General features: G+C 42.5%; 1 protein-coding gene across 3 annotated transcripts in view; it reads right to left on the reverse strand.

The window, feature by feature from the left end:
* Positions 1-15,529, reverse strand: part of ASAP1 (ArfGAP with SH3 domain, ankyrin repeat and PH domain 1) — a 482,413-nt gene that overhangs the window by 370,808 nt on the left and 96,076 nt on the right. For 2 of the 3 annotated variants that reach the window (XM_027845500.1, XM_027845502.1), the window contains one exon: positions 11,465-11,591. In XM_027845500.1, coding sequence (XP_027701301.1) covers positions 11,465-11,591 — 127 coding nt within the window. Of the gene's footprint in view, positions 1-11,464; positions 11,592-12,582; positions 12,653-15,529 lie in introns of those variants that run through there. The other variant, XM_027845501.1, reaches the window with a different exon arrangement.

Raw genomic sequence — 15,529 nt, forward strand, 5'->3', positions numbered from 1 at the left:
TTGATTTGTGTACAGGCCTACTAGTCATACACACTAATCCTATTAGCCCCAAATCTTTGAGGACAAAAAGCTAAGTCCATTTTTCTTCTTTATACCACTAACACCGAGCACCATTCCTTGGTAAAGAATTTGCAGTAAGCACTAACTGCTCACTGAACTGAACTGAAACCATGCTCATCCACAACAGCACCGTTAATTTTTGCATGTCATTTTCATGACATTTCCAAATCATAATGCCTATGCTCAGGCCATCCCTTCTACCCCCTTCCCACCAGAACCTTGGGCTCTACTCATGGGATGCTGTGTTCTGATAAGTGAACTTTCATCTTATCTTACATGAAACCAGGATTCTCCATCATTTCTTGGCCATTTCTAAAGCATTTCCCTGCTATACCACCTCCCACTCCCTTCTAGCTCAATATGTGTTACTCCAATCATTATGCACACTTCTGGAGGGCAGTTCTTGATTGCTTGTATTATATCCCCAGTACCTTAGCACAGTTCTCACCACATCATTCATCATTCACTCTTCCATTCAACAAATTTTTATCAAGTGCCTACTATGTAGCAATCTGACAAACACCTGGGAAAAATATATAAACAAATAAGAAATAGTCTCTGTCATCAAGTTTATGAGAGTTGTACTCCTTTTGACCAATGCAATGTTAGAAATATCTTAGGACCAAAGATTTAGAACTCAAAGAGACCTCAGAAATCATCCAATACAACCCCTTCTTTTCACACATGACAAAATTGAGACTCAAATTTTCTTACCACTATACCAACCTGCCTTCTGAAAAATCTTTGAAGAGGTGAGCAGGAGGACTGTCTTTCTTCCTTTCCCTTCCCCCCATCTCACCCCAACTCTCAAATTCCATTTTTATTCTCTTCCCCAATCTCTCTTTGGCACCTGAAGTCAGGGAGGAAAGCAAAAAAGTGTGCTAGTATCAGAGTAGGAACTAATCCTAGGTTACAGACAGCAGAGGGTGAGGTGGGGAGGACCTAACCTCTAATAGGAACACCACTGAACTGCGGGTTGAGACTACTAGCTAAGCAGCTGTTCACTTTTTGGTCCAACTGGAAACCGACATGCATAAAATTGAAAAGTCCTTTCATTGAAAGCTCCTGAAGGCACAGGCCCCTGTTCATGATTCTATATCCCTCCTACCATGGTGCCATGCAAGCTGATGCTTCTCAAACTGAACAGTTACAGCTGTAGGCATAAGGCTATATTCTACTGCTGCCACGCTACTGGTTATTCCCTGCTACAGTATCAACAATTTAGTTTAAAATAGCACTTTTCTTTTTTTACAATTCATACACAGGCAATGATAATCCATATGAAAAAAAAAACCCAGTAACAAACAAGAATATATTATATGAATAATGACTAAAAGAACCGGGAATGTTTATCCTGAATAACAACAACAACAATAAAAGAGTCACCACAGATCACAAAACTGCAGAAAAAATTGCTATCTTCAACTAGTCAAAGAACTATGCTCTGATAGAGATGTTAAACAGCCTACTTGGCTCCAAAAGGCATAATTAAGACCAACAAATTTAAGTTACAGGGATATAGATTTCAGAAAGACTTTAAATTTGAGAAGGAGTTTAAATAATCCAAGATGTCCAAAACTGGAATTGGCTATCTTATGGGGAAATGAGTTCCCCATTACACAGAAGGTGTTCAAGTGGAAAGTAGATGTCAGAGTTGCTACAAAAAAGATTCCCATACTGGCTGGAAGGTAAGAGTAGATAATTTGGAAAGTCCCTTCTAACCCTTAAGCTCCACTAATTCCATCATAACTCTAAAATCCAAAATTCATTCCCATGTCACTTCAGATTCACTCAACTCTTGTAGTTGGCTAAAGGAGACTTGGGCTAAGGCAGAAAACCACCCTGTAGCTCTGTAGAAACAAAAACTACATATTAGTCCTAATTAGCAGCCAGCAAAAATAATAAACAGGCTATTACCACTCCCTGCTACCCACCTCAGGCTATTTCCCTTCTTATTATTAAGGACCTAGAGGAAAAGGGAAGCAAAACTAAGCCAGTCAAATTGTCTATTTGTCAATTTTGATTTTTTGAAAAAGATAGTGAAAGAGGTCACTCTGCACATAGTAGGCATTCAAAAAATATTAGTTGTTTATGATGAATTTATCTAAGTACATAATTCCTGTCCCTCATAAGTAAAGGGTGTCAATATGTGGGAGCATAAGGAGACCTCTTATAAAAACATTTTGACCATGACATAGACCTCTTACTCAAATATCTTTAGTATGTCCCCATGATTAAGACATTAAGGATTTTGTACTCATACAGCATGACCCTCTAGACCTGAATTCAAATTAATCCATTATGTTTTCCACATAAAACTAAACATTGTTCTTGATCTCTTGAGCTTGGAAGTTAAGCAGTTAGTAAATACGCTGAATTTAAAAAAAATTTTTTTTGAGACTGGATCTCTCTGTCATGACCAAATTAGAAGTGCAGTGGCCACTCATAGGCCTGATCCCAATATGGATTCGCCAAAGAACATTTAACTGGATCTGTTTTTCTTCCCTGGAATGGTTTGCTTCTCCTTTGGCAGCCTTACAATCTCAAGGGCTCACTACATTGGTGACTTGGTGAAAACACCCAATTGGCTGTAGCACTTCTAAAGAACAGATCATGGGTGATCTACCAATCTCAGCCTCCCCAGCAGCAGGTACATCAGACACTCACTGCCATCCCCAGCCTGAATTGAAATTAAATCACAGTAGTCAATTCAGTAATTGGCTTATAATATTGTGATAGTTTCTATTGAAGGTAAGGTTCTTCAAATATTCCTGTTCACAAATGATGTGATACTAACCAAAATGAACCTTAGAATACCACAAAGATTCCTCAATGAAATAACAACTCAAGAAAATGAGAATCATGCCTACTGGCATGACAAAATGGATAAAAATCAATTCAATTCAACAAACATTGACTAAACCTACAATGTTCAAGGCAGTATGCCACACATTAAGTATTTAAAGTTAAAAATGAAATATTCTTCACCCTCAAGAAATTTACATTGTGAAGGAAAAGATGGGTGAAGTAGCAGAGTACCACATGTTCACAGATAAGTAAACAAAATATATATATAATATTGAGGAGGAAGGAGTACTAACAATGGGATGAGAGGGTCAGTAAAAGCCTAGAACAGGAGGCAGTACCCAAGCTGAGTTCCAAAAGAACCTAGGAACTGTAACAGGTAGAAGGGATAAGACTTCACATTCCAAGAATGGAATGTGTGTATGTGTGTGTAGGGCGCCAAGGGGTGGCAAAGAACAAATAAGTCCCTATTCAAAGGGACTGAGATGAGAAGTGGAATATGATTATTATATATCAAGAACAGCAAAAAAACCAGTCTAGCTGCAATATACAAGTCATAACACTAAAATAAGTTTGGAAAGGCAGACGTAAGCCAGATTGTGAAGGACTTCACCAGACTAATTTGTGTTTTTTTTCCTAGATGAAATAAAGAACTCCTGAAGACTCTTGGGGTGAGGAGGGAAGTGATCTGACCCATACCCTAGGAAAATCATCTTGGTAGTTATATGGTAGGTGAATTGGAAAGGGAAGAGACTGAAAGTGGGAAGACCAATGAAAATCTCATTGCCTAGATTATGACATGTAGTTATACTGATAAATTGTCAAATTAACATACATATGGTAGGTGCTGTAGATGGATAATGAGCTGGGGCCAGATCTGAGTGAGAGATGAGGATCGATTAGAATATCATTTATGCTTTTGTATCCCCAAAGCCTAAAACATATTAGTCACTTAATACATGTTTACTGATTGATTGGAAATCATGTGGTACTTTGTACTGATTCTGAACTGCTTGCTACTACAAAAGCCCATCTCTTTAACACCAGTATCCTTCTGATGAATCTATATGGCTATGAACCATGGAACTGGATGATCTTGGAAGAATTTAAGTTACAAATAAACAGAAAAGAAATGGAAAGACAATGGCAGACATAATTTTCATGCAAGAAATGGCATACAAGATATCATTAAAGACATGTACGCCCAGAAAAAGGTGGTGGACAGAAGCTCATTCAGAAAAATGAGAGACAGACTGAACGATATTTTAGTAACCCTGAGATGTGAAAAGAACCAGAAGAAAACCTGGATTGTGATGGGTGAATCCTCACACATGTGAAAACATGCAGAAAAATACAGGATGAATAGGCATGGAAGGATTGCAATCTACATTGATGGAAGGAGGATCAACACACACATAATCATGGATACTGGGGTCCCTTTAATGCATATTAAATGCCTATGATGTACAGTACACAATGTAGGTACATATTCCATCCTATATTACATACTTTATGTCATGAGGAATCCTATAATGTATCTAAATAGCTGCCACATTTCATGATGAAAATTCAACGTCAATTATTTAAATAAATATGTATTTTTTTCCATGTTAAGCATAATTTTTCTCATTAATTAGCTTAATTCAACAGGTGATTCTGATCATCATGGAACGATATAGGCATTAAGAGGATAAAAACTCTGATATACAAGTATCTCTGTTTCACTAAACCACACCAGTACATTTAATCAAAGAGAAATTCCTGGCATTCTTTATAAAGCCTGCATCTTCATACACATTTAAAAAAATTACTTCCTATCTCTTACATTTTCCACATTCTGCCAGAATGCATACTTGCTTACTTCATTCTTACTAGATATAAAATTACCAGTCCAGGAAGACTTATTAAGTTAAAACAGTATTGACAATGCCCTTGCCTCTAATGTCTAAGCCATTAGTGAAGAGAATGATGGGAATTTCAGGCCAGGTAGAAAAATGACAGGATTTTAATTGCAAAGGATTTCAGAGGTCATCAGTGCAACCACTAGCCAAATCACTCAATCCTGCCTACAACATCTGGGAAAAGGGGTCACTAGTCACTAAGTGACAGGGACCTCACTATCTTCTGGGTAGCTCCAATTGTTTGAAGTCATCCATAGGTCGAGGAGAAATCAAGTCACTCTGAATCTTCCACCCACTGTTCCTATTTCTGTCTTCCAGGGCCAAGCATAATTAAGTTTAGTTGCTAATTCCTATTCTACGTGCCAACCTTGTAACTACTGGAAGAAAGTGATAATATATCCTTCCCTGCATCCCCCCTCCCCCAACCTAAGTCTCTATTTACTCCAGGTTAATATCCCCATTTCCCTTCAACAAATCTCATTTCCTTCCATATGGCAGATTTTTGAGTCTCCTCATAATCCTGATTGCCTTCCTTTGGATGTGTTCTTGCTTGCCAACATACCTTCTCAAATATATCTCCCAGAATGGTAACTGACATTTCATATGTTCAGTCTTACCAGGTCAGGGTACAACAGGACTCCCCCTTCACTCACTGGGCACTCTAAGATAGAAGGAGCTCTTCTAGCTACCACCTTCCAATGGTGATTCCTAAGTCTACATGAACTGTTTTCCAGCAATATCTCTCCTATTATGTACTTTGAAAGTTGATTTTAACCCAATTACAGAATTTTATACTTATCCCTATTAAATTCCTCATTTCCTTCAGAGTCTTTTTTTAGTCCTCTGTTGAGATTTTCTTTTTTTTTTTTTTTTGAGAGAGGTAATGGAACCCCAATTCTGTTATCAAATACATGTCATTTCTCCTAGTAGGATATCATCTTCAAATTAAATAAGCATACTATCCAAGCCTTCTCCTAGGTGACTAATGTAGACTATCTCCTCATTTCTCACCTGGCTGTACTAGAGACTTCTCTGCCTTTTTCAAGCATTAAGAAGCTCATTATTAGGATAATCTCATCATCCTGTTAAGATCCCATCAGCCTTGGTACTCTCCACCTCACCACCACCCTTTGGCCCCTCAGATTGAAGGGTAGAATTGTAAACTTCAAAACCTCCACTTAAGAAGAGAGCTCAGTTGTGGGGACAGCTAAGTGGCACAGTGGATGAAGCACTGGTCTTGGAGTCAGGAAGACCTGAGTTCAAATCTAGCCTCAGATACATAACACTTACTTAGCTGTGTAACCCTGGGCAAGTCACTTAACCCCAATTGCCTCGCCCCTCCCCCCAAAAAAAACCCCACAATGGGCTTCTTTAAAAAATCTTTTGGGGGCAGCTAGGTGGCACAGTGAATAGTGCACTGGTCCTGGAGTCAGGAGAACCTTAGTTCAAATATGGCCTCAGATACATGATACTCACTAGCTGTGTGACCCTGGGCACTCCCAACTGCTTCAGGAGTGGGGGGGAGGGGGAGGGAGAAAGAGAGGGAGAGAGGGAGAGAGAGAGGGAGGGGGAGGAAGGGAGAGAGAGAGAGGGATACGGAGGAAGAGAGAGGGAGGGGGAGAGAGGGAGAGAGAGAGAAAGAGAGAGAGAGAGAAAGAGAGAGAAAGAAAGAGAAAGAGAAAGAAAGAGAGAGAGAGAGAGAGAGAGAGAGAGAGAGAGAGAGAGAGAGAGCACTTAGCTCAAGATTTCTCATTTCTCACCCGGCTGAATGAATTTGAGACTTCTCTGACTACTTCTTCAAATGCCCCTTGGATACCTTCCTTGCCCTTCTTCCCCTTTCCTTTTCTGTGTTGGTTTTCCCCAATTAGACTGTAAGCTCCTTGAGGGGAGAGACTCTTTCTTTTTTCTTTTTGTATCCCCAGCACTTAGCACAGTGCCTGGCACATAGCAGGCACTTAATAAGTGTTTACTGACTAACCAGAATAGGGCAAATAGAAGAGCCAAACACAAATCTAGTGGAGAAATCTCTCTAAGTTGAAATAATAACAGCTGACATTCTTCCGGTCAGATCAGATAATCATTTCTGAACCCAAAGTACAGCCCCATTCAAGCCTTCAGCTACCCACCTCATAGAACAATGTTATGAGAGACTTTGTCAGATCTCTTGCTGAAATCCAGAGGCCTTGTGAGTAGGTAATTATCTTTAGGACCAGCCCTGAGAAACAAAAGACTACCTACAGCAGATTAGGAACACATCAGCTCTAAAGTCCCCATCCTGATTTCAGTGCCTTACACGCCCTAACCTCAGAAGGGGAAAAAAAAAATTAAGATCATTCTGATTCCCTGTATCCAAGCAAATTCAATTCTTTGCACTTTAGCAAGTTTTTGTTGTTCACTCCTGTCTGATTTTTGTGACCTCATTTGGATTTTTCTTGCCAAAGATACTGGAATGGTTTGCCACTGCCTTCTCCAATTCATTTTACAGAAGAGGAAACTGGGGCAAACAGAATTAAGTGACTTGCCCAGGGTCACAGGGCTAATAAGTGTCTGGAGTCGGCTTTGAACTTAGGTCTTCCTAACTTCAAGCCCATTGCTCTATCCACTGAGCCACCTAGTTGCCTCTATTTCAGCAAGTACATTGATATAATTTCTAATCCAATAGAGATTATGTGGAATAGTGGAAAGAACAGTGGAATGAGAGTCCAAAACAAGCTTCAGTCCCAGTTCTGCCAATAACTAGCCGGGTAACCTCAGGTAAATCAATGTACTTCTTGGCATGTCACTTTCCTCTTCTGTTTAAAAAAAAGGGGGGGGGCATTGCATTTGACGAGATGACCTCTGAAATCCTGTTCAGTTCCAACATTCAATGAGTCTATTCCAAATCTCATAAATAAGTCACTCCTTTTGTCTTTGGATCAAAATTTTCCAGAAAGAGATACTAAATTTCCTTCAGTGATCTGCTGCTGTACCTGCTAGTATTACTCCCTATGATTGTCCACACCCCAGCACATTTATTTCCCCACTCTGAAAAAAAAAAAACAACAACACACTGTTCTCAGCTACTTACACTTCATAACTTCTAATAGTCATGAGTATAGCAGCTCACATCAGTGTGCTGGGGCTGCTGAACAAGCAAGCAGAACATTGGCTTCTACTTTGGAAACACATGTACCCCCCCATCCCCAGATAAACCCCAGCTCTACACTAGCTCAAAAATTCTAAACCCCAACCACAAACTATTCATTATGACAGGCCAACAAAAAATTCACAATTGGAATCCAGAAGATAAAAAAATGCAGAAGCAAAGAAGAAAAAAAAAACAGAAGTGAAAATTCTACTTGTTGTCACTATGTATTCCTGACCCACTTACAGGATACAAAAAGATTTAAAGGGAAAGTTACAAGAATCATCATCTCAGGCCTAGGCCCTTTTAACCAATGAGATCTGGCAGGAAGATTAAATCAGGGCCCATCAGGAAATGGCTGGGGAGAAGGATTGGTGGCCTGCAAGGTGCCTTCCTACTACATTAAGTAAGCAAGTGATCAATGATAATAGTGACAAAACTGAAGAAAAGGAGGGAAGTTGAGGGAATAAAATAAATAGCACAGGACAAAGAAGGTTAAGTGAATTAGGGATGCCAACCTAAGAATGCTGATACAATATTACAGTCTGGGTTCATCTAAGTTAGCAGTCCAAAGCTAGGGAGCAAAGAGAAGCTCTGCAAAATACCCTAAGAAAACTGGGAAAATGAAAAATAGAGAATTCCAAGTTTCCCAAACCATAAAAAAGATGATATGCCACTTGATTGGAAAAGAGACTTGTATCCCTTTCCCTTTCCCCCAGAAGTTTCCAAAAGCTCCAAGTCCTAAGAATAACTAAACAACTCAAGCAGTGTTCATAAAATTTCCAAACACCTCACTTCACAAAGTATATGCCAACTCTATTTTGCTAACCACACAAAACCTTCCCTCATATTTCAGAGACAGTAAGATAGACCTAACATCAAAATTAAAAATTAAAACACTCTACTGTGCTCTGATCTACCGAAGACATTTATCATGTCTTTTCCCTTTCCGCATATGCAAGCTGGGGGGGGGGGGGACACAAATGACACAGTGTTGAGGAGTTGCAAGGAGGAAGATCATAAATATGTTGGTTCTCAACCTCCCTGTAAGAAATAAAAAACTATAAAATTTTATAATTCTATAGAAAAACCTCCAACCTCTTGCAGTTTGCAATTTGATGGGACAGTTTGGGGAAGATGCATTTTCTAACTCTGTTCCAGTCCAACTGTGGGGATAGATGTAAGGGGGCAGAAATCACTTAAGTACTATGATCTCTCAAATATCCATTAATATATGCATACATGTCAAATATTTTAAACCAGTTGCCAATGATCTCCCTTCCCCCCAAGCTCATGGGTCATAGCACTCATAGACAGAATTTTTTCTTCCATCTAACCCTACAAAATAGTATTCTTCACCATAAGCCCATGGAAATACTATGTTCTCTTTTTGAAGTTCAAGTTATCCCTTTGCTCAAAAATCAACAGTGTGAATGGGGCAGCTGCAGGCAATTGTATTTTAACCCTCTCATTTCCTATGGTGATGCAAAACAGGCATGTGTTCTCTCATAGAAGGGACCCTTAATTCATTCACTTCAGGTCCTTTATCACAAGTGGCACAAGCAGAAAGCAGCCACCCTATCTGTTTGTGCAGAGTTGGAAAAGTTAAGGTAACTGACAACTGTATTAGTGGTTGTAGAAGAACTTATCTAAAGGAAAATGACAGCACCGCCTAATCTGCCAGGCTCCTTTAAAGGCATTTGCAATTTGGAGAGAAGTGATGAGAAAGCATGCTCATATAACAGTATGTTCCTGTTTATCTCAGTGACCTGGAGGACAGAACAGTAAAGCAACTGAATGCATTGGTAACAGTGTTTAACAAAAGGGCCATTAAAGAAGGTTGTGTCAAGTCAAAAGACTGACAACTTATAAAGGACAAAATATAACTATTGCACTTACGATTAAAACAAAAGCTTGTTAATTGACATTTTTCCATTCATCTTTACCATTCATCAACTAACGTTGATGTGATTCTAGATGCATTTTGGGGAGCATCTGTAACTGGGAGCAGAGGCTCCAGACAAAATCTAAGCACATTAACTGGAATGCAAACACTCACAGATGCTCCATTATGGGAACTCTTTCTTATAATTCAGAACTGTGCTCTTTAAAGAAACCATTGCCTCTTAACCTGGCTTAAAGTCAATTTCAAAGGCTCACCAGAGCAGCCTGTGCCTAATATACCTGTCCACAGAGGCACAAGCTTACCGATATTAACGATGTGTTAACCATTATAAGCCTAAACAGGGAAAGAGATCCTCAAACCTCAAAGAAGCAAACCACAGCAATAAAATATAAACCCAGTGAAAATATAAACTTATCTCCCATCTTTCATGTAATGCCACTTTTCTACTACTTAAATACCTTTTTTTTGGGGGGGGGGAAGGAATTGTTAACTATGGCAAATGTGAAATCATACTGAACTCCCAAAAAATGTCCCTTTAGATGTAGTCTTGCTTCCTTGCATTGCTTCTTTTCATCATTCAGTCTTGACTCATTCATTTCATTCAAACTCAACAATCCAAGTCAACAAACATTCATTAATCGCCTACTGTGTGCCCTTCCTTGTGTGCCAAGTGATAGGGGAAGGATTTCATTTTATAGGAAGTCACCTTGCAGTTGTTACTGGCCACCCAACCCCTCCCCCTCCCTATCATACCCTTCCTAAAAGGCTCCGAGAAGAGAAGCGGATCTGCATATACCCACCCTGCCTCCCTCCTCAAGTCAGGCCATTTTCCAGTGGCGGCAGCAGCCACCACGAAGGCTAAATATACTATATTGCTGGGCTCTGAGGTCCTTCTAGGCTTGCTTATCTTTATACATAAAACAAAATAAAATGGTATTTAAAAGCAAGTCAAGGTTGGAATGTAGCTGCACAGATGCCTAACTCATGTCACACTTTAAAAGGTGGCAAGGGAAACAGAAGATATATTAATAGTACAGTAGAGCCAGTCACTGAGTTTCTTCTGCTTACTCCTTGAGCATTTTCCAGTACGCTTTCTTTTTCCCTCCTCAAACCCATTAATGCCTCCCTAACCAAGTCAAACATCAGTTAGTGGCATTATAACCTAAATCTAATCTCTCACTTTCTAAGTGAAGAAGCCTGGGTGGCGGTCGTCTTCTCCTCCTGTTCCTGGGCCCCTGGGTGCTTAGATGCTGACACACAGGACCGCCTCTTGAAGGCCTGCCCTCTTCGTCTGGAAGCCCCCTTCATCTCGGATTAGAACTCTTGTACCTATTCCAGGATTGCCTTTTTTTTTTTTTTGGTTTATTTTCGACCTGGTCACTGAAGGATGCAGGCTTTTCTTGAGGTCCTAATCCACTCTCCCTCCCACCTTCTTCTGGCCCCTAGAAAAAATTACCCCAGCTCCAAAACAGCCCCGTGCAAGCAGATGCAAAGCTTCAACCTCCCGCCTGCCTCCTGTCCCCCTCCCCGACCCGGACTCCTAAGTTTGCACCCAGACGCCGGCAGAAGCAAACGCTCCCAGAGGGTCCGGAGTTAAAAGGTGGGGGGCACCCGGAGTGGGAGAGGAGGAGATGGCCAGGGGAGAGGGCCAGCGGCCGGAGTCTTTACCTCTTCCAGCAGCGTGACTGTGTTCCTGCAGTTGTGCAGCCGGGTGGTGAAGCTGGACGTGGTGGGCGAGTTGTAGTCCTCGGTGGTCTCCGCGATGAATTCGGACACTGAGATCTGGTCCGGCATCCTGCCCGAGAGGCGAAACACAAGCGGAGGTTGGGGAGATGAGTAACAATGAAGCCGCCCGGAGACTCGGAGAGGCGGCTCATGAACACCCCCAGCGGAAAACCGAACCCGTCAGTCCGAGAGAGCCCCGCGCCTGCGGCGGGCTCCCGCTGCTGCCTCTCACCCAACCCCGGCGCGGCCGCCTGCTGCCCTCCACCCTGGCCGGGGGCTGCTGCTGGGGCTGCTGGGGCTGCCGGGGCCGCAGACGCTGGCGCTAGCTCCGGGGAGGTTCGCACTCAGTGGACGCTCCGGGCAATCCGGCTCCCAGCCGAGCAAAGCTGGGGAGGCTGGCGGGGCGAGATAAGTGAGATAGGTGCAGCCAAGGAGGGAGGATCAAACCAGCCACCAGAGGAAAATGGGGAGAGAAAAAGAAAAAGAAAAAGAAAAGAAAGGACCCCTTCAAACTCCGTGTGGAGCCGCGGCGGCAGGAGGAGGAGGGGACCTGACCCGCCTCTCTCGGCTCATCCCGGCGGCGGCTTCTCTGCAGCAGCTCGCACCCGGCGCGCAGAGGAGGCAGCGGGGGGAGGGGATGCAGGCTAAGAGGGCGGCCTGCCCCTGGGGTCAGCGGGCAGTGGAGTCCTGCTTGGGGAACCGGGGGGGGGGGTGCGGGAGATGCCAGCGAAGTTCTCCCTCTCTCTTCCCAGAGCAGCCCCGAGACTCTTGACAGTCGAGAGCAGACTGAGCACACTCTTCTAAAGCGCCTCTCCCGCAACAGTCACGGGGACAAACAAGGAAGTGCGCTGCGCAGGCGCCAGAACCTTCGCTCGCCTTGGCGAGCCTCCCTCCCCCGCGCGGCCCCCCCCTTCCTCTCCATTCTCGCCACGACCCCCCCATCATGCCTCCCACTTCTTCTCCATCCACCCCCCCCCTCCGCTTGCCATCCCCCATCCCCTTCCCTCTGCGCGAAGCTTCGCGGCCCACTCGTTCACCATCCCCACCCCCAGACTTATTACCCCTGCCCTGTAGTCTGTCCCCCGCGGACTTCGGCTCGTGCCTCCGAATCTTACCCCGGGGACCGAACGCGCTGCCTCGAGCCCGGGAATTCTCCCGGGGGAGGCGCGAGGCTACGCTTATGGGGCGAATGGACAGCAGAGAGCAGGCCGGCTCCAGACAAAACCCAACGTAGCCCTCCAGTGCCCCGTCCCTCCTCCCCACACCCCACTACCCATATGAGTTTGTGGGTAATGTTCGCGCGGCCCAGGAGGCTAGAGCTGAGGGAAAGATTACTTCATCCTCTAATGGTTGCATTTTCATGAACGTTTTCTAAAGGGGGGGGGCTGAAAAGTTAAACACCGAAAAATGTATATGCAGAAAAGGGGAGGCGTCAGAGGCGCCTGCAATTATGAAAGGCCGTGTTTAGTTTGAAGGGGGCGAAAAGTGGAGGGGTACGCTTGTCTTGTGTAATGAATGATGAGATGTCACTAATGCGCTGTGTGGTTCGTCCTCATTCCACGCAAAGCTCCCTTCCTACTCTCCCTGGTCGCCGCCTCCAATTCTCCCTCCCCCAACCCCATCCCTTTTTTCTGGGTTTACACTCTGCGCTGGTGGATTTGTTTTTAGCATATTTTACCGGATCTCTAAATGCTAAGTGCAAACCAAAGAAGATTCACTATTTTTACATCCTCCTTTCCGCAGTGGAAGTAAAAAGAAGAAAGAGGGTCAGGGAGTAGGGAAAAAGGCATCTCCTGGAGTAGAAGTAGTGAACAAAATTAAACAGATGCAAGGCAGATTTCCTTGGAAAAGGAACCAACAGACTGCTCATTTCTCTGCCTCTGCAGATGGCTATTTTTTTAATAACTAGCTAAATCGACTTAGTCCTAAGGAGCCATTTATTTTCTCCCTATCGATTGCTGATAAAATTGGGAGGGGAAGGCATTTTCTGAGCTTTAGAATCGTTGTGCTGGTTCACCCAAAAATATATGCTTAAAATTTGGCTATCTACCACTCTGGCCAAATGTGAGGACAGAGTATGGCATTTAAATTGTAGGACCAGCTCGGCGTTGTTTAGGCAGACTGCCACCCAACAAACTACAGATCAGTGGCCTGTTAGCTAAGCACCTGGATGTATCCCAATTCCTCCAATCAAGGACAAGGCTTTAGGTTTTGGGGAATGACTATTTTTGCCATGAAATTAAACTCTTGCTAGGGTAGAATCAAAGATTCATAGAACAGCAACGGTTTTAGAGTTGGCCCGGATCTTGGAGGTTATCTAATCCAGTCTATGTAACCCTGGGCAGGTCACTTTAAGCCTCAATTTCTCCATCTGTGAAATGGGGATTATAATATGTTCACAACCTACTTTACAGGGTAGTTATCAGGAAAATGCTTAAATCCTTAAAGTGCCACATAATTATGAGTTGTCATTGCTCCTTAATAACTCAAATTTTTCAAAAAATGATAAACCTAGCGCTTTCCTCACAACAGCCCTGCAAAGGAGGTAGTAGTACAAGTTGTACTATCAGCATTTTATAGATGAAGAAACTGAGGCCATTTACCCATGATAATATGTTTAGGAAGTATCTAAATCAGGATTTGAATTCATCCCCTGACACAAAGTTTTATGCTTTAGCTCAGGGGTTCTTAACCTGGGATCCACAATACCCCCAAGAGAAAAGTGGGTAGATTTCACAGGGTCCATAAACTTGTATTTTAAAATAATGTTGATAAATTATATTTCAATATAATTGTTTCCTTATTAATCCTATCCATTTTATTTTATTCATTTAAAAGCACCATTCTGAGAAGAGAGGTCCACAGGTTTCACCAGATTGCCACAGAGGTCCATGAGACCAAAAAAAAAAAGAAAGAAAAGAAAAGAAAGAAAGAAAGAAAGAAAAAAACATTAAAATCTCCTGCCTTACCTATCTACCTTAGAGTACCTCTCAATGCCTGTTACAACTACATAAGTGGTCATCTAGCCTCTGACTCATGAATTGGAGGCTTTAGAGGGACTTTATTAGGAACTTTAGAGCTCATCTAAATTCAACCCTTTCATTTTACAGAAACGGACACTGAAGCCCAGTGAAATCATAGAATCATAAATTTAGGGCTGTGGTGACCTTGGAGGTTATCTGATCCAATGCCTGCCTTTCTATTTCAGATGAAGCAACTAAGGCCCAGAGAAGTTAACAAGACTTGCCCATGGTCAAGGTCAGGTAAATCCTAAGTGGCATAGCCAAGTTTTTTCACTCTTAAATCAGGCCAGCTTAACTTGCTGCCCATGGGCGTTATACCCTCAGGCCACTTGCCATATGCCAAACGGCCTTTGAAAAATGTAGAGGAAAACATCTTTTGTACCTAGAGGAAATCTTTTGTCTTGCTGCAAGCCACCCAAAGGCTGTAAGCAGCCTTCAGGCCAGAAGTTGTGCAGGCCTGCTCTAAATCCACTCACTATCCATTGCACTACATTGGTTAAAATGACCTAGCAAGATCATAGAGGTAGTAAGTAATTATGCCAGAATGTGCAAGGGAGAATGTGATTTGCTATATGAATGAAGGTGAAAGCAAGAATCTTTAAAATATTAAGCTAATATGAAGAAGGCCCTTTGGGAAACTGCCCCCCAAGTCCATAGAACTGGATTCAGGCCTAGCTCTGCCATTTATTAATTCTATCTAAAAATAGCTCTTACAGGGTAGGTAAGTGGCACAATGGATAGAGAGATGGGCCTGGAATCTGGTTTCAGACACTTATTAGTTGTGTGACCCTGGGCAAATCACTTAACCCTGTTTGCCTCAGTTTCCTCATCTGTAAAATGAGCTGGAGAAGGAAACTACTCTGCCAAGAAAATTCCAAATGGGGTCACAAAAGAGTCAGAAACAAACTATTTCTTAGTCTCAGCTTCTGCCTTATGTGTTCTATATTTGAACTGTATAGTTATAACACATTTCTATAGGGTATAA

The sequence above is a fragment of the Vombatus ursinus genome, unplaced genomic scaffold (assembly GCF_900497805.2).
Source record: "Vombatus ursinus unplaced genomic scaffold, bare-nosed wombat genome assembly UNPS02014973.1, whole genome shotgun sequence".
Taxonomy (NCBI): Eukaryota; Metazoa; Chordata; class Mammalia; order Diprotodontia; family Vombatidae; genus Vombatus; species Vombatus ursinus.